General features: G+C 43.8%; 1 protein-coding gene across 19 annotated transcripts in view; it reads right to left on the bottom strand.

Moving 5' to 3' along the window:
• LOC122541755 (paired box protein Pax-2-like) overlaps window positions 1-19,425 on the bottom strand; it is a 233,744-nt gene that overhangs the window by 28,441 nt on the left and 185,878 nt on the right. For all 19 annotated transcript variants that reach the window (XM_087982644.1, XM_087982649.1, XM_087982651.1 and 16 more), the window contains one exon: window positions 17,514-17,640. In XM_087982644.1, coding sequence (XP_087838770.1) covers window positions 17,514-17,640 — 127 coding nt within the window. The remainder of the gene's footprint in view (window positions 1-17,513; window positions 17,641-19,425) is intronic.

Raw genomic sequence — 19,425 nt, 5'->3', positions numbered from 1 at the left:
AAAAATCTAATACTTGTAAAAGAAACATAAATATCGTCAATAGTACCCGAATCACACACTGGACTTGAAAATTGCTTTACGGTCAATGATTTATGTTTGAAATGCAGTCACTGTTATCTCAGCATCCAATTTACATGCAGTGAGGCTGAACAAACAGTAATAAGATGAATGTTCCTTTAATCTCTTTTGGTCTTGTTGATTAAGGGGTGAATTTTTGCCAGGATATCAGAAAAATCCTTCTTTTCCTTTGAACAGTGCCACAGAATCTTCTACATTCCCCTCATCAGCCAAACAGATCCTGAGTTTAACAGTTCACCTCAGAGAACAGTACATTCAACACTGGGATCATGTGACAACCATCAAGTTGTGATCACGTCCTGGTTGAGACATGAAAGAATCTGCAGCCCAGTGAATGTTGGCAGCAGCTTGTCCAAGTTGCCATTTACCTTTTAGAGGCTCCAGTAAAGCAAAAAATAGTCAAAAGGTCAAAACGCCAGAGTTCCTTGGGATAGGCTTGTCGGATCCAACTGAGGAGCACCAATATCTCATCAAAAAGTCTATTAACTTCAGTCATAGTTTACTAGACTATTCGACGGTGCCAGAGTTGCACAGAATCTGTTACAGCTCAGAAACTACCCCATTGGCGGAACCGGTCAAAGTCAGTGTTAATGCTCCACACAAGCCTCATTAGGAATGGGAGATCGTCAACCCCCTCAAGCCTCTTCCATCACTCAATTAGATCCTGCTGACCTATCCCTATATTCTGTTTACCTGCCTAGTATTTTTCTATTCATTCACGGGATGATGGCATCACTGGCCGTGTCAGCATTTTTTGCCCATCCCTAATTGCCCAGAGGAAAGATGAGAGTCAACCACATTATTGTGGGTCTGGAGTCACATGTAGGCTAGACCAGGAGAGCATGGCAGTTTCCTTCCCTAAAAGACATTAGTGAACCAGATGGGGTTTTCCAACAATCCAACAATGGATTCATCATCATCATTAGATTCTTAATTCCAGATATTTATTGAATTCAAATTCCATTATCTGCTGCAGCAGGATTCAAATCTGGGTCTCCAGAACATTACCTGGGTCTCTGTGCTTGACAACAGAGAAACAATTTGGAATCATTTCTGTATCTTTGTAGGTGAATAAACCAATATTCAACAAACAGAGACATTATGTTTGAAATTAAAGTGGTCTTCTTTCAATCAAAGCATTCAAAATGGGACTAGGCAACTGTTACAAAGGGAGAATGTTTTGGGTTACAGGGGGAGTTTCTCTGAGTGCCAGTATTGGATGGACTGAGTGGCTTTCTTCTGTGCTGTTACAATTCTACAGTTATGTTTTGAAAAGACCTACATTGCTTTCCAGCACAGTAACTCTCAGTCCAATATGATGGAAAACTGAAAATGAGATTTGTAAGGTGTTGTCGGTTAGGATAGAGATTGATATTCACAATAAGAACAGATCACATTGTTTTACAGATTGGCTCTGGAGAAGGGTCGCTGGACCTGTAATGTAGTAATCCAGTGATAATAAAGCTAGGCCATCGCCTCCCTTTAATCTTTAATTCCCTCATCTCGGAAAAATGTAAAACTCTCTCATTCTGTCTTATGTCACACCATCAACATATTATTCAAATCCTTTCTCCATCATCTACCTTTCCTCAGATCGTGACATAGAACATAGAACAATACAGCACAGAACAGGCCCTTCTGCCCACGATGTTGTGCCGAACATTTGTCCTGGCTTAAGCACCTATCCATGTGCCTATCCAATTGCCGCTTAAAGGTCACCAAAGATTCTGACTCTACCACTCCCACAGGCAGTGCATTCCATGCCCCCACCACTCTCTGGGTAAAGAACCCACCCCTGACATCTCCCCTATACCTTCCACCCTTCACCTTAAATTTATGTCCCCTTGTAACACTCTGTTGTACCCGGGGAAAAAGTTTCTAGTGACGGTACACTATTTAGAGAGCCTGACAGTTTCACCAATGGAATATTGTGGAAATGATTTGCAAACCACTTGTTGGTTACGTTTAAAAAGGTTTGCCCATTTTATACATGTTGCATTAAGTTTACGTAGAGCACGTCAACTTGCCAATTATGTCACAAGTCCAAACAAAACCCTCCAGATGTTTACTGCACAGTAAAGAAGAGTTCACATCTCATTCATTTTAAATAGGTTATGCTAATCTCTGCAACATAAAATCCACAAGATCAATAACTTCAATCACTTAATTGACAGTGAAAACATTTCATGATATTCTAGATAATATAGAAATAAAAAATGTAATTGTCAGTACTTTTGAGAACAATGGTGTTATTAATGTAGAATTCAAAATGCACTGTGTGTTAATGAGCACACCATTCCACCAGAGTTTCGTTTCTAACCTTATCAGATGAAAGACTGTCTTGAAGGAGATGAAAAACTCTTACCTACTAATTTTATTTCCATTTAAAATGCCTTCCCCATCACCCCACCAATACAACATAAGGCCAGCAACTGAGGACAGGTTGATGGATAACACTCAGATGGTAAGAGTCATGAGAGGCAGAGAATGAATATTAGAGAGGACACAAGGTCAAACATTTTTACCTGGAGCATTGTGGGCGCTTGGAATTGGTTGCTCAGTTTGGGAGTTGAGGCAAAAGCCCTCAACTCATTTAAAAGAAACCTGGATCTGCATCTGAAAATGTTGTCATCTGAGAGGCAACGGGTAAGGTCTGAAAATGCAGGATTAGAATGCTTGGTTCGGTTATTCAGCTGGCACAGCCAATGATGAGCTGAATGGCCTCATTCTCTGCCATAAGGTTTCTCTGATCCTGAGACAGAGAGTCACAGGGCTGTGTGGGTTCATTGTGTGTTGTGCCCAATTCTGACATAATTAATTCTGCATGTCAGTAAATTGAGTCCCGTGGTCATTCATAAATACAAAGGGTGACTCCCAAGTTAGAGTAGCTGACACCATCGTTATATGTAATCAAGACTCTCAATGACAAGAAAAATATTGCCAGCTATGAAGTTTGGGACTGAGTTTTCTGCAACTGATGATGGGTCAGGACTGATGGTGAATGGCAATCCTAGGGACTTTATTGCCTCTGCGATTGAAGTCATCAACAACTTGAAGTCTGGAGCTATTGCTTAAAGTCCCATGAAAGGATGGATTAGAATAGTTAGATGGTTGTTTTTGACTGGCATGGATGCGATCAGCCAGAGGGTCTTTTTCTGTGCTGCAGATCTCTATGACTCTGTGAGAGATGGAGAGCAGTGAGCCAAAGATAGGAGATCCTTAAGGCAGTACATGGATCAATGACCAATGGATTATTATGCAGCGCATTGAGGAAACTGGACAGCCACTGGGACATAAAAAGGGTTGGTTGGTATATTCACCTACAAAGATACAGAAATGATTCCAAATTGTTTCTCTGTTGTCAGGCACATTAAGAAGGGCTCCACCAGTGAGTCACAAATCTAGTGTATCCTAGCAACCAGATCAATCCCATGATTTGGAATGAGAATGCTGTACAGCTGTTTGATGCCAACCAGCAGCAGTAGAGATCCATCTGCATGGACAAACTGACTGCACAGACAGAAGGTCTTAAAGAATTAGATAAATGATGATGGTGGAGCCCACACTTCATCACCCAGTTAACAGTAATGTGGAAGGCAGACAGAGTCTTCCAGTTGGCATTCTTGAAAGTTGCACTACATGACAGAGAAGAAAGGATCTTAGAATAGGGCCAGAAAACACCAATTCAAAATGGCAGCAAGAATAGGCCATTCAGCCCCTAATCCATCATTTGACAAAATTATGGCTGATCTGGTTGCCATCTCTTCTTTCTGGTCTACCACATCATACCTCCCTTATCACTGAAACATCGAAAATAGGAAGAGGAATAGGCCATTCAGCCTTCAAGCCAGCTCCACCATTCAAGACAATCATGGCTGATCTTCCGACTCAGTCGCCTTTCCCACTTTCTCCCCATACCCTTTGATCCCTTTAGCCCTGAGAAATATATCCACCTCCTTTGTGAAAATGCTTGATATTTCAGCCTCAACCGCTTTCTGTGGCAGAGAAACCCACATACTCACCAGTCTCTGGGTGAAAAGGTTTTCCTCATTCTAGTCCTAAATTGTCTACGCTATATCCTGAGAGTGTGACACCTGGATCTGGTCTTCCCAGTCATTGGGAACATTCATCCTTTACCCTGTTTAGTTTTATTAAAATGTTATAGATTTCTATGCAATTCCCTCTCATTCTTTAAACTCCAGTGAATACAGTCAAATCTCTTTTCACAGGTCAGTTCAACCGTCATACACAAAGAGTTTACCTAACTCTCTCTTAAAAATGTTCAAAGGTCTTATTTCCACTCGTTTCTAGGGAAAAGAATTTCACAGATAAACAAACTTATGAGTGAAAAAGAAAATTCTCTTCATCATCATCTAAAAGATTCTAAAACAAGGCAAACTGGGTCCAATATTGGGGCTTACAAACAGGCAGCAAAGGGTGATGGTGGAGAGTTGCTTTTGTGATTTGAGCCTGTGACCAGCAAGGTACCACAGAGACCGGTGCCGTGCGCTTGCTGTTTGCTATGTACATTGACGACTTGGATACAAATGTAGAAGGTATAATTAGTAACTTTGCAGATGACACAAAAATTGATGGTGCTGTTGATAGCCAGGAGAATGGGCCCAGGCTACAGACCAATTGTGATCAGCTGGTAAATTGGGCAAAGCAATGGCAGATGGAATTTATTCTTGATAAGCGTGAAGTGATACACTTTAGAGGTCTAATGAGGGAAGGGGTTACACAATGAATACAGGTCCCAAGGGAGTACTGAGGAATAAAGAGGTTTTGGTGTACAAGTCCATAGATTGTTGAAGGTGTCAACACAAGCAGCTAGGGTTGCAAAGAAGACATACAGAATGCTTGCCCCAATTAACTGGGGCATAGAATATAGGAACAGGGAAGTCTTGTTGCAACTTTATAAAACATTGGTTCAGTTAAAGATGGAATACTGTGTGCAGTTCTGGTTGCCACACTGTTGGAAGGGCGGGATTGCACTGGAGAGGGTGCAGAGGAGATTCACCAGGATGTTGTCTGGAATGAAAATTCTCAGTTATGAGGAGAGACTGGATAGGCTGGGCTTGTTTTCCTTGGATCAGAGAAGGCTGAGGAGCAATCTGATTAAGGTGCACAACATTATGAGAGGTATAGACAGAGCAGATCATGAGAATCTTTTCCCCATGGCAAACCTGCTTAAAATTGAAAATCGTGAGTTTAAAGTGTGCAGTAAGTAGTTTAGAGCAGAACTAAGGAAAACACGGAAGATAGAAGCATAATATGCTCTGCCCAGGAGGCTAGTGAAGACATGTACTCCTGCAGGATTTAACAAGCATCTGGATGAGTGCTTAAAATGCCAGAATAGTGCAGGCTATGGAGAAAATGCAGGTAAATGAGATTAATACAGTAGGATGGTGTTTGTGGGTCAGCATAGAGATGGTGGGCTGAAGGGCCTGTTGCTATGCTGTATGACTCCATGACTATGAGAAGACTCTTTATTTTTAAAATGTATCCCCTAGTTTCAGTCCCTCCTACAAGGGGAAACATCCTTTCAGCATCCATTCTTTTAAGCCCTATAAGAATCCTCCAAGCTTTAATAAGATCACTTCTCAGTCTTATAAATTCGAATGAAAACAGGCACAACATAGCTATCCTTTTATTATAACAAACCCTTCATCCCAGGAGTCAGAGCTTACTTTGAACAACTTTGACTGCAATTATATCCCTTTCCAAAATAAAGAGATTAAACTGTACAAGTATTTCAGATGATATACCAATGACCTGTACAACTGTAAGAAACCTTCTCTGTTTTTTTGTTCCATTCTTCTTGCAATAAAGCTCGAGTTACTGAGGGGAGGATAGGATTCTGTTTGAGTTATGCACACCTTCATATTTTCAATGCACAATGCATGGGATTCCTGATGGATGGTAAATTCAACCTGGATGCAATCCTGGACTGAGAAGAAGTGAATTGCATCTTTATCCTTTTTGTCTTTACTTCGATGTAAATCCAAGTGCAGATTTGTTATACACTATGAGATATATGACCAAATTAACTCCATTCCTGGTTAACACAGAACTTAGAACAGTACAGCACAGGAACAGGCCCTTCAGTCCACGATGTTGTGCCAAACATGATGCCAAACTAATCCCTTCTGCCTGGCCTTGATCCATACCCCTCCATTCCTTACATGTTCATGTGCTTAGTGGCAGTTACGATGTTGTGGGGATAATGGAGACGTGGCTTCAAGTGGACAGGACCTGGGAAATGAATATTCAAGGCTATACGTGCTATCGTAAGGACAGACTGATGGGCAGAGGGGGTGGGGTGGCCCTGTTAGTAAGGAATGATACTCAGTCCCTTGTGCGGGAGGACTTAGAATCAGGGGATGTAGAGTCCGTATGGATAGAGCTGAGAAATTCTAAGGGTAGAAAGACCCTCATGGGAGTTATCTACATGCCCCCAAACAGTAGTCTGGATGTAGGGTGTAAGTTGAATAAGGAGCTGAAATTGGCCTGTCGCAAAGACATTACTACAGTTGTTATGGGAGATTTCAACATGCAGGTAGACTGGGAGAATCAGATTGGTAGTGAACCCCAAGAAAGGGAGTTTGTGGAGTGCCTCCGCCTACCCGGGGGGGGAAGGCAATTCTGGATCTGGTGTTGTGCAACGAACCGGATTTGATCAGGGACCTCGAAGTGAAAGAGCCATTAGGAGGTAGTGACCATAATACAATAAGCTATAATCTGCAATTTGAAAGGGAGAGGGTACAATCGGAAGAGACAATATTTCAGTTGAATAAAGGGAACTATGGAGCTATGAGGGAGGAGCTGGCCAAAGTTCAATGGTGCAATACCCGAGCAGGGATGACAGTGGAGGAACAATGGCAGGTATTTCTGGGTATAATGCAGAAGATGCCGGATCAGTTCATTCCAAAAAGGAAGAAAGATCCTAAGAGGAGGCAGGGGTGGCCGTGCCTTACAAGGGAAGTTAAGAAACATATAAAGTCAAAAGAGAAAAAGTATAACATAGCTAAGATGAGTTGGAAAATGGAGGACTGGGAAGCTTTTAAAGAACAACAGAGAATTACTAAGAAGGAAATACGCAGAGAAAAAATGAGGTACGAAGGTAAACTGGCCAAAAATATAAAGGAGGATAGTAAAAGCTTTTTAGGTATGTGAAAGGAAAAAAAATGGTTAAGACTAAAATTGAGCCCTTGAAGACAGAAACGGGTGAATATATTACTGGGAACAAAGAAATGGCAGAAGAGTTGAATTGGTACTTCAGATCTGTGTTCACTGGGGAAGACACAAGCAATCTCCCAGAGGTAATAGTGACTGAAGGACCTGAACTGAAGGGAATTTATATTTGCCAGGAAATGGTGTTGGAGAGACTGTTAGGTCTGAAGGTTGATAAGTCCCGGGACCTGATGGTCTACATCCCAGGGTACTGAAGGAGGTGGCTCTAGAAATCGTGGATGCATTGGTGATCATTTTCCAATGTTCTATAGATTCAGGATCAGTTCCTGCGGATTGGAGGGTGGAATCTTTTGAGGATGTAACTCTGAAGATGGACAAGGGAGATCCAGTGGATGTAGTGAACCTGGACTTTCAGAACGCCTTTGTAAAGTCTCACATAGGAGGTTAGTGAGCAAAATTAGGGCGCATGGTACTGGGGGCAAAATACTGACTTGGATTGAAAATTGGTTGGCTGACAGGAAACAAAGAGTAGTGATAAATGGCTCCCTTTCGGAATGGCAGGCGGTGACCAGTGGGGTACCGCAGGGATCAGTGCTGGGACCGCAGCTTTTTACAATATACATTAATGATATAGATGATGGTATTAAAAGTAATATTAGCAAATTTGCTGATGATACAAAGCTGGGTGGCAGGGTGAAATATGAGGAGAATGTTAGGAGATTACAGGGTGACCTGGACAGGCTAGGTGAGTGGACAGATGCATGGCAGATGCAGTTTAATGTGGATAAATGTGTGGTTATCCACTTTGGTGGCAAGAACAGGAAAGCAGATTACTACCGAAATGGAGTCAAGTTAGGTAAAGGGGCGGTACAGAAAGATCTGTGTGTTCTTGTACATCAGTCAATGAAAGCAAACATGCAAGTACAGCAGGCAGTGAAGAAAGCTAATAGCATGCTGGCCTTCATAACAAGAGGAATTGAGTATAGAAGCAAAGAGATTCTTCCGCAGCTGTACAGGGCCCTGGTGAGACCGTACCTGGAATATTGCGTGCAGTTTTGGTCTCCAAATTTGAGGAAAGACATTCTGGCTATTGAGGGAATGCAGCGTAGGTTCATGAGGTCAATTCCCGGAATGGCGGGACTATCTTACGCTGAAAGATTGGAGCGACTGGGCTTGTATATGCTTGAGTTTAGAAGGCTGAGAGGGGATCTGATTGAGACGTATAAGATTATTAAAGGATTGGACACTCTAGAGGCAGGAAGCATGTTTCCGCTGATGGGTGAGTCCCGAACCAGAGCACACAGCTTAAAAATAAGGGGTAGACCATTTAGAACAGAATTGAGGAGAAACTTCTTCATCCAAAGAGTGGTGGCTGTATGGAATGCTCTGCCCCAGAGGGCAGTGGAGGCCAAGTCTGTGGATACTTTCAAGAAAGAGTTGGATAGAGCTCTTAAGGATAGGGGAATCAAGGGTTATGGGGATAAGGCAGGAACAGGATACTGATTGAGGATGATCAGCCATGATCATAATGAATGATGATGCTGGCTCAAAGGGCAGAATGGCCTACTCGTGCACCTGTTGTCTATTGCCTATTATTCAAAAGTCCCTTGAACACCCCCTTTAAATCCATTGCATCTGCTCCCAGGATGACCAATTCCACTACAGAACATACCAGATGGCCTCCTTCTTCAAAGGCTGCAATTTCCCCTTCCACATGGTTGATGATTCCCTCCAGTGCATCTCATCCACTTCCTGTACCTCCGCCCTTGAACCCCACCCCTCCAACCGCAACAAGGACAGAATCCCCTTGGTCCTCACCTTCCCGCCCACCAACCTCCATATATATCATTCTCCAGCGTTTCTGCCACCTACAAACGGACCCCATCACCAGAGATATATTTCCTTCCCACCCCTTTCCACTTTCTGTAAAGACTATTCCCTCCACGACTGTCTTGTCAGGTCCACACCTCCCACCAAGCCAACCTCCCCTCCCGGCAGCTTCCCATGCCACCACAGGAATTGCAAAACGTGAACCACACATCCCTCCTCACCTCCGAATAAGGCCGCAAAGGAGCCTTCTACATCCATCAAAGTTTCACCTGCATTTCCTCACGTCATTTACTGTATCTGTTGCTCCCGATGCGTTCTCCTCTACATTGGGGAGACAGGACACCTACTCGTAGAGCGCTTCAGAGAACATCTCCGGGACCAATCGACCTCACTGCCCCGTGGCCAAACACTTCAACTTCCCCTCCCATTCCGCCAAGGACATGCAGGTCTTGGGCCTCCTTCATCGCCACACCCTAACCACTCAACGCCTGGAGGAAGAACGCCTCATCTTCCACCTCGGGACCATCCAACCACATGGCATCAATGTGGATTTCACCAGTTTCCTCATTTCCCATCCCCACCTTATCGCAGTACCAACTCCCAACTCGGCACTTCCCTCATGACCTATCCTACCTGTTCATCTTCCATCCCACCTATCTGCCACACCTTCCTCTCCGACCTATCACCATTACCCCCACCTCTGTCTACCTATCACACTCTCAGCTACCTTCCCCCAAGCCCCACCCCCTCTCATTTATCTCTCCACCCCCTCGGCTCACAACCCCATTTTTGATGAAGGGCTCTTTGCCCAAAACATCGATTTTCCTGCTCCTTGGATGCTGCCTGACCTGTTGTGCTTTTCCAGCACCACACTCTTGACTCATATCTGCTTCCACCACCATTCTTGGCAGTGCATTTCAGACTCTTACCACTGTCTGCATAAAAAACCTATCCCTCACATCCCCTTTGAACTTTTCCCCTTCTCATCTTAAATGCATGTCCCTACTATTAGACATTTCAACTCTGGGAAAAAGATTCTGACTGTCAATGCTCTCTATGCATCATATATTTTTATCGACTTCTATCAAGTCTCCCCTCAGCCTCCACCATGTCAGAGAAAACAACCCGAATTTTTCTAGACTCTCTTCATAGCTCATGCGTGATGTGTGTATGTATTTGTGTTGCGCGTGTGTGAGCGTGTACATGTGCGTGTCAATGTGTGAGACTGAGAGAGACAGCAGCATGTAGGGATAGGTCTGGTCCATAATACCCTGTCTACGAGAACTCTGAAAGAAGGGTTAAGGTTGTGGCAGTCATTTATCTTTGCCAAAATCTCTCATGTGAAGCAATTTTGGTAATTTATAAGCCCATGCATGATAAGGGGTCTCCACAGCTTGAACACCTGAATTGCCAATAGACTGCTGATGGAATTGTCACTGCATGGTGAGGGAGGGTACCATGTGTTCTTGCCATGTTGCCATAGGAAGGTGATAATAGGTGCACAGTGAATTGTAATTTCCCATTATCCTATGATCCATAGGTAACTCCTTCCCATGGATGTTGGATCTTTATAGATTAGATTACTTTACAGTTTGGAAACAGGCCCTTCGGCCCAACAAGTCCACACCGACCCACCGAAGCGCAACCCACCCATACCCCTACCCCTACATTTACATTTTACCCCTTACCTAACAATACAGGCAATTTAGTATGGCCAATTCACCTGACCTGCACATCTTTGGACTGTGGGAGGAAACCGGAGCACCCGGAGGAAACCCACGCAGACACAGGGAGAACGTGCAAACTCCACACAGTCAGTCGCCTGAGGCGGGAATTGAACCCGGGTCTCTGGCGCTGTGAGGCAGCAGTGCTAACCACTGTGCCACCATGCCGCCCACTAATCTGGAGCTGAGCTGAAGTGATGAAGAATTTCAGAAATAAGTCAATCCATCGTGGAGGAAGGCCTGTCAAGGTCTACTCCGAGGAACATTCACAGAAAGGCAAGTGGAAATCTTAGCTTCTCAAGGTAAATGTAGGAAAGAGGAGCTAAGGATTATCAGATCAGCCATGATCTCACTGAATGGCACAGCAGATCTGATGGGCTGAATGGCCTACTTCTGGTCCTATGACAACAAGGCCTTCTGCTCTTCTGTCCTTTGTTTTTGAATCAGTTACATCTTCATGTCTGTGAATGGTAGATCTTTGTTAAGCATCATAGAATATGAACAATTGCAACATTTAAAAGGCATCTGGATGGGTATATGAATATGAGGGGTTTGGAGAGATTTGGGCCAGGTGCTGGCAGGTGGGACTAGATTGGGTTGGGATATCTGGTCGGCATGGACGAGTTGGACCGCAGGGTCTGTTTCCATGCTGTACATCTCTATGACTCTATGAAGCAAAGGTGGCAAAATAAAGCTGAGGTATCGATCAGCTAAGGACGGCATTGAAATAATCTCAAGGGACTGAGTACCTCACTGCTCCTCCTAAGCAGCTCAGGGGAGGGGGAGGGGGTGTGGGTGGTGGTGGTTGGGAGGGGTGTGGGGGGTGCTGCTGAATGGCATTCTTCTGTTTTGACGGTTCTAATGATTAAGCAGTCATGGGAAATCTCAGATGAGAGTTCTGCAGCTCCTTGATTTTGCATGGATTCAGTGCAACCTGCGCAATGCACAATACCTGACAGACTATACTGTGGAAAGCTGAATGGTCCTGACGGGCTGGGCTGCGTGAATCAGACACAGGTTCCAAAGACACTTTTCAGTGATTTCGTGTCTGGAAGGCTTGCAAAAATGTGACGAGAAAATCTCGATTTTACACTCACCAGCATATGTTGTTTGCAGAGGAGCAAATGAGGGAAGACAGGAAGAAGAGGAAAAGTTGTCCAAATACCAAAAGAGGGCACAAGCGAAAAGAACAGGAAGATAAAATTAAAGGAAAATCCCTCTGCTATTTAGTCAGTGACCACCTGGTGAGAGTGGAGTCCATGAATGAGAAGCCTAGATGAGAAGCACCTGAACAACAAAGGAAGAAATAATCCTTTCTTTTCGGTTCTGGCCTAACCAGTTAGTCAAATCGTCAATCCACATATTTATAAGATAAGGCATTGCTTTGTTACGTAGCTGCACCATATCATTTCAGACTTCAAACAGTCCCCTTTATGACAGAGTGCATTTACTGTCGCTTTTCTGATGGTTTGCGTCTAATTATGTGAATTTTAATAAAGCACTCTCATATTAACCTGACACTGACAACTGGACATTATTGAGTTTAACTCTTTGTCCGTCAGTTGTTCTTGTATCTTTGTGGTTCACTTATAATGTCATGGCCAGTACATCTGCAGGAAGCCAGATTACTGCCAGTGTTACAGTCAGTCGAGCTGCAGTGTGCTATGCAGTTGAGAAGTCATTGCAGGCTGCAAAAGGAAACCATCCAGGGTGCACAACTGCGAATGTGATTCCTTGTTTATCCTGAGTTAGCTGATATTAGACAAAGCAGGGCAGAGGCAGAACAATTTAGCCTCTAAGCCCTGTGGCCACCCCTTTCTCAGTCACTCTTCCGTAATTTTTTGTGTGCAATAGATGCTGATTAAGCGCAAGAGGTGGCTCAGAGTGATGCTGGATGTGAACAATTGTGGATATGTAATCTGTAATATTGCACTTTTTGAAGTGATGGGGAGAGAATTACCTCCTGAAATGAATCTCTTTGGAGCTCCTTGTTTGGAATCAAGAACGATTTGCAATGGTGAGGGCAAGAAAATGCTGCACAGCTACTTTTTGAAAAGTAGTTGCAATATTAGAAAAGCACAGCCAATTTGCACACAGTATATTCCCACAAATCGTCATCTGACTTCAAACAATCTATGATCGTGGGGACTGGGATTAGACAGAAGGGTGCCATAATGATGAAGAGTTTCTGCCTGTGGGTCACAGGGTGCCTGAATAAGAAAGCACCCCTTCCCCAAGTCAACTAGGTGGGCACCAATGAGGGACGGCAGAGGGTGGAGGACCCACTGTCTTGCACTGCTGCTGTGTCATTTTACCACAGTGGAAAATGTGGAGGTCAGCCTTCCAGTCCATTGAGGTGATTAACCAATCACTTTTCAGCCTTTTCCCACAGCTTCTGGCTATTTGGCAGTGGGGGGGGGCCACTCCTGCCTCAATGGGAGACCACATCGGGAGCCCCGGTAGCTTCCTGGAGGCCTTATGGGAGAGTTTCCTTCTTATTCAGACACCATGTGTCCCTTGGGGGCTGCTCCTCAGCAATAACCAATGTTGCCCTCATCACAGTGCCACCCCACTGTGTACCCTCCATTCTGACCACTCCCCCTCCAGTACGCCCAGATCACACACACAGTTGGTAGAGTGGAGATATCCCTGTAGCAACCTCCATTCCCAGTTGCGAATGATTGCTGGATTCCTTAAAGTGACAGTAGTCCCGGCGGTAACTGTTTCATTGCCTGATCCAGGTAAATTGCAGGTGGAGATCCCACGGTATGCCAAGGTGGGATCACCCCCTCCAGCTCTGGCCTGCTGCCAGAAACCACACTGCAACTGCAAATTTCAGCTCACAGTTTGCCAGCTAGCTATTATCTTCAAGGGCGTACTGCAACTGAGCCCAATTTTGTCCTCCTTTACTAGGATAGCATGATGGCTCAGTGGTTAGCACTACTGCCTCCCGGGATCTGGGTTCGATTCCACCCTCAGGCGACTGTCTGTGTTGAGTTTGCACATTCCCCCCACATATGTGTGGGTTTGCTCCGGTTTCCTCCCTCAGCCCAAAGATTTGTAGGTTAGGTGGTTTGGCCATGGGAAGTTGAGTGTGTGGGTCTCAGTGGGATGTTCTTCAAAGGGTTGGTGTAGACTTGATGAGCTGAATGGTCTGCTTCCACAGTGCAGTGATTCAATATGTATGAAGTTAAAAATCTCACAACACCAGGTTATAGTCCAACATTTTGAAGCACTTGGTTGTGTCACAACCACCTGATGAAGGAGCAGCACTCCAAAAGCTAGTGCTTCCAACTAAACCTGTTGGACTGTAACCTAGTGTCGTGTTATTTTTGACTTTGTACACCCCAGTCCAACACTGGCGCCTCCAAATCATGAATATGTATACTCCCCATGCTACAAACAAGAGTGATCCCTTTAATGTGACTCTCCCACAGGACACGGAAGCTTGCAACCTCCACTTTGGCTGAAGGCACCTGATTTATTCTTTCCTGGTCTCTATGACTGAACCCACATTTTTATCCTCCATTATGCATGATGGGGTGAAGTAATCAGTTTGCTCCAATAATAGATTGTGTGAAAAGCAGAGTAGTTCTTGTTTACAAGCCCTATTAGACACACACCTTACTGATCCTGAATGAACTGGGGCAGTTTGCTATTGAAACAACTGTACCATTGTTTATCAATACCTGAGTGTGAAAAAATGAAGTGGTTCTGTTCTTCTTCATCTGAAAGAATCATTTTACACAGAAAAGCTCACCCAAGTACCTCTGAATTTATCCATGAATTCATTGAGGCACCCATTTCCATTCATCTAACTGTCAACACACCCACGCACCCACCTAACCATTTATTAATCCACCCAATATTCTATCTTGTCACAATCCATCCATAATCAATCTCAAATTATGCATCAAAACATTGGTGCATAAAACATTGGTGCAAAACATCAGCTCTCAATCCTTCACTTCACCTGGGCCAGCATTTGTTAATGATCCCTGATTTCCATGGAGGGGGCTATGATCAGTTGAGTTCTTGAAGCAGCAGGTCTAGGGGTGTAGAGACAACTACAGGTAGTGCAGTTAGAGAGGAAACTCCAGGTTTTTGACCCAGAGACAGTGAAGGAATGGCAGTATTTTCCAAGTCAGGATAACAGGTGGCTTGGAGGGAGTGTAGAGATGGTGGTGTTCCTATGTATGAGCTTGTGGGTTGAAAGGTGCCATCAAAGGAGTACTAGTGAGTTGGTGCAGGGTACCTTGTAGATGGTACACACTACAGATCATTGGTGAAGGGTGCTCATGATTAATATGGTAGAGAGGGTGTCAATCAATCCTGTTTTTTTGTGGATGGTGTTGAACCTATCAGAGAGGTAAAAACAATGACTGCAGATGCTGGAAACCAGATTCTGGATTAGTGGTGCTGGAAGAGCACAGCAGTTCAGGCAGCATCCAAGGAGCAGGCAAAAGCCCTTCATCAGGAATAAAAGCCTGTTATTCCTGATTTTATTCCTGATGAAGGGCTTTTGCCCGAATCGTCGATTTCGCTGCTCCTTGGATGCTGCCTGAACTGCTGTGCTCTTCCAGCACCACTAATCCAGAATCCTTGAACCTATCAGATACCTATCCTTTTACTCACCAGACCATTTCCTACCAACAAGGTGAACATTTTTGTGGTCATGGTACTAGACTAGCTATCCTCAAACTTTGGCCAAAACTCTGGCATTATGGGTTCAAATGCCACCAAGGCATTTGTTGGAACTTAAATTGAATTAATAAGATCTGGAATTAGAAACCGGTCTAATTGATAGCGATCTTGAAACTATCATAAATAGTCATAAAAAACAATCTAAGTCACTGATCTTCTTCAGGACCAGAAATTGGCCATCCGTCCCGGGTCTGGCCTACATGTCACTTCAGACCCACAGCAATGTGGTTGACTCTGAACTGCCCTCTGAAATACCCCACGTAAATCATTCAGTTCAAAGATAATTCTTTGTAGGTGGGTAATAAATACTGGCTTCATCTCTGGCAATGCCCACTTTACATGAGTAAATAAAGAAAAGCAATTTCCCACCTTATAATTTATTCATTCATGCATTCACTATCTACTCATTCACCTTTCAACCTACCCGCCCACTCATTCACCTACCTTGCTTCTGATTCCCTACAGTGTGGAAACAGGCCATTTGGCTCAACAAATGCACACCGACCCTCCAATCAGGAGGGTAACCCACCCAGACCCATTTCCCTCTGACTAATGCACGTAACACTATGGGCAATTTGGCATGGCCAATTCACCTAACCTGCACATCTTTGGACTGTGGGAGGAAACTCACACAAACACAGGGAGAATGTGCAAACTCCACACAGACAGTAACCCGAGGCTAGAATCAAATCCAAGTCTCTGGCGCTGTGAGGCTGCAGTGCTTAACCACTCTTAATGTATCTAGCCAACTATTTAACTAGCTATTTCAAGTAAAGCCATAAATGCATTCATCCAACTCTATATTTTTAAATCCATTTCCCCATCTATCCATCCAACACCTATCATTCCATCATTTAAGATAGAAGCAAGATAAGGTGGATACAGGAAAATTGAAATAAAAGCAGGAAGTGCTGGAGAAACTCAGCAGGTCTGGTGGTATCTGTGGAGAGATAAACAGAGTTAAAATTTTGAGTCCAGATTAATGATTCTTCAGAATAGTTAATTCCGTTCCTTCTCACATCGACTCGATTGTTGAGTGATCATCTATTATGATCCATCCAACTTAATTAGCATCTGAAAGTCATCTAAAATCATGAATGTATGTGGAATCCTTCATGAACTGAGAGATGGTCTTTTAATCCCTGCCTTCTATCCCTTTAAATTAGGAAAAATAAAGTTCTGAACTAGTCCGGTGGCAGTTCCATGAAAACACCAATGAATTCTCATCAAAGATCTGGCTGTCCTCAGAGTGCAGCTGAATAGGTTGGGACTGTTTTCCCTGGAGTGTCAGAGGTTGAGAGATGACCTTACGGAGGTTTATAAAATCATGAGTGGCATAAATAGGGTGAATAGGCAATTCTTTTACCCAAGGCTTGGGAGTCTAAAACTAGAGAGCATAGGTTTAAGGGGAGAGGGGAAATATATAAGATGGACCCAAGGGGAAACATTTTCACACAGAGGGTGGTGCGTATATGGGATGAGCTGCCAGAGGAAGTGGTGGAGGCTGGTACAACTACAACATTTAAAATGCATCTGGATGGGTACATGAATAGGAAGGGTTTAGAGGGATATGGGCCAAATGCTGGCAAATGGGGCTAGATTAATTTAGGATATCTGGTCAGCATGGTTGAGTTGGAGTGAAGAGTCTGTTTCCATGCTGTACAACTCTATGACTCCATAACTGCCTAAGTATCTTTAACCCATTTTTAGCCATGTTTCACTAGCCTGGGTGTTCTGGAACCTGAAGTATGAAAGGATTTGAGTCACATTTAAACTTTGCTGGCACAAATCATGTTGAAGTAAATGCAACAGTGAGTGAGTGACGAAGGAGAAGTCAGTCCATCTGTCACAACAACAACACTTGAAATCAAGGTGACAATGCACCTTTGAATGTTCCCTGTTCCCCAAATGCAAATGCTTTTTCCCCGCACTCTCTATTTTCTGCCCTTTTTACTAAGATGGCAGATGAGCTAGCCACCTTACCTGTCACAACAGGATAGCTCTGGGGTCCTGAAACGTTGGTCCCAAGGTCAGGAGTGGCTGCGGCTGAGAGGCTGCTTTTGACATCTTCCAATCCAGAGGCCAGGGCAGAGAGGGAATACTCATTAGCCTGAGAAAAACACAAACATGGTATAATGAAGAGAGTTTGGTTTGGATTTCCTTGTAAGTCACTTGCATCACATTTCATAATTTTATAATACTTCGGTTATTTTTTATTTAACTTTGTTTTTCTAATCAATCAGTTCAGAGACGTTACTACACACCTCTGGAGCAGGTGGGACTTGAACCCTCATAACCATCGAACCGCCCCATAAAAATAACAGAAGCTTCATCTTTATTTTTCCCAGAGTACACAGCTGGAAAATGACACTCCTTTTACATCCCATCAATGTGACTTAACAGAGAATCTAAGAGTGAGACACAAACAACAAAGAACTGGGGCAGAGACACAGAAAGTGACTGAAATTTCGAATGAGGTACAGAGTGTAATATGTATCTAAGAATGAAATGCAGAGAATAACTGACCCTGGGAAGGAAACACAGGGAACAACAGAGGCTTGGAGTCAGTTACAGAAAATTATTAACAGTGACCTACAAGAATATGCAGTAATTTGAATAAGGAATAGGAATGGGAATAGGCCACTCGATCCCTTGAATCTGCTCTACAAAGTGATAAGATCACAGTTGACCTGATAACTCCACATTTCTACCTATTTCTGATAGATTCAGGATAAGCAAACAGGTGTATCTGCCACTCCTTAAATATATTCAAAGATTCTATTTCCATTGACTTTTGAGGAATAAGAGTTTAGAAGTCTCACAACCCATGGAAGTAATAAGACTGGCAATAAGAGACTGAATATTGCTGGAACAGCAAATATTTACTTATTCTTCAAGAGAATAGATGTTTTATATCTACTAAAACAGGGAGCATCACTCCCAAAGAGATTTTACCTCTAAAAGTACCACACTCCCTCAATACTTAACCAGAGTGTCAGCCAGGAATTTGGGTTCAAGATGCTGGACTGGGCCTTGAACCTCGGGAAGAAAGAGTTTGAGGTTTGAGTATCACTGGCATGTCACAGCAGCTGCCTTTATTGCTCACAGTAATGTTAAAATGGGATCTCAAAGAACAGCAAGTATCGGGTTGGCTTTAGTCTATCAGGTGAAGTGTTCATTTCAAATTCATTTGCTATAGAGTGGGAGGTCACAGATGAATCAAACACAAAATGAGGTGGAGGGGTCATCTCTGGAACCTGAGCTCAAATCCAGGTGACGGTAATGGGCAAAATGTCTTTGCTGCCTGACAGGTTTCTAAATGTGCAGCCTCAAGCCAACAAAAAATCTTCAATGGCTTGGAGACAGTATGGTCTCCTGACAAAGGGTTCTGACCCATAACATTGACTTTCCTGCTCCTCCAATGCTGTCAGACCTGCTGTGTTTCTCCAGCTCCACATGTAAAGAATCTTCACTGATGACTATCAAAAGCAGAGCCAATTCCTCAGTCCAAAAGAGATAGTGGAGTCCTCCAGAAATTGAAATGGATTTAATTTTCAGTCCTTTACCTCCAACTTAAGATGACACTGACTTGAAAAGTTAATCTGTCCCCTTCTAAACTGATTACCATATTCCAGAAATTATTTCACAAAGTCTCAAACAGCGAGGCCTCTGCTGGAGTGAGTTCTGTTATGCACGTTCAACTGTCACCCAGAAACTCAGGAGTTCAGGTTGACATGGCCCCTTGAAGTGGAGAAGATGTGGGTGGCATGGTGGCACAGTGGTTAGCACTGCTGCCTCACAGCGCCAGAGACCCGGGTTCAGTTCCTGCCTCAGGCGACTGACTGTGTGGAGTTTGCACATTCTCCCCGGTTTGCGTGGGTTTCCTCCGGGTGCT

Source organism: Chiloscyllium plagiosum, unplaced genomic scaffold, assembly GCF_037043375.1.
Source record: "Chiloscyllium plagiosum isolate Xiang-an unplaced genomic scaffold, Cpla_swu_hap1 HiC_scaffold_43, whole genome shotgun sequence".
In the NCBI taxonomy this organism is placed as follows: Eukaryota; Metazoa; Chordata; class Chondrichthyes; order Orectolobiformes; family Hemiscylliidae; genus Chiloscyllium; species Chiloscyllium plagiosum.
This window is presented reverse-complemented; position numbering and strand designations above follow the sequence as displayed.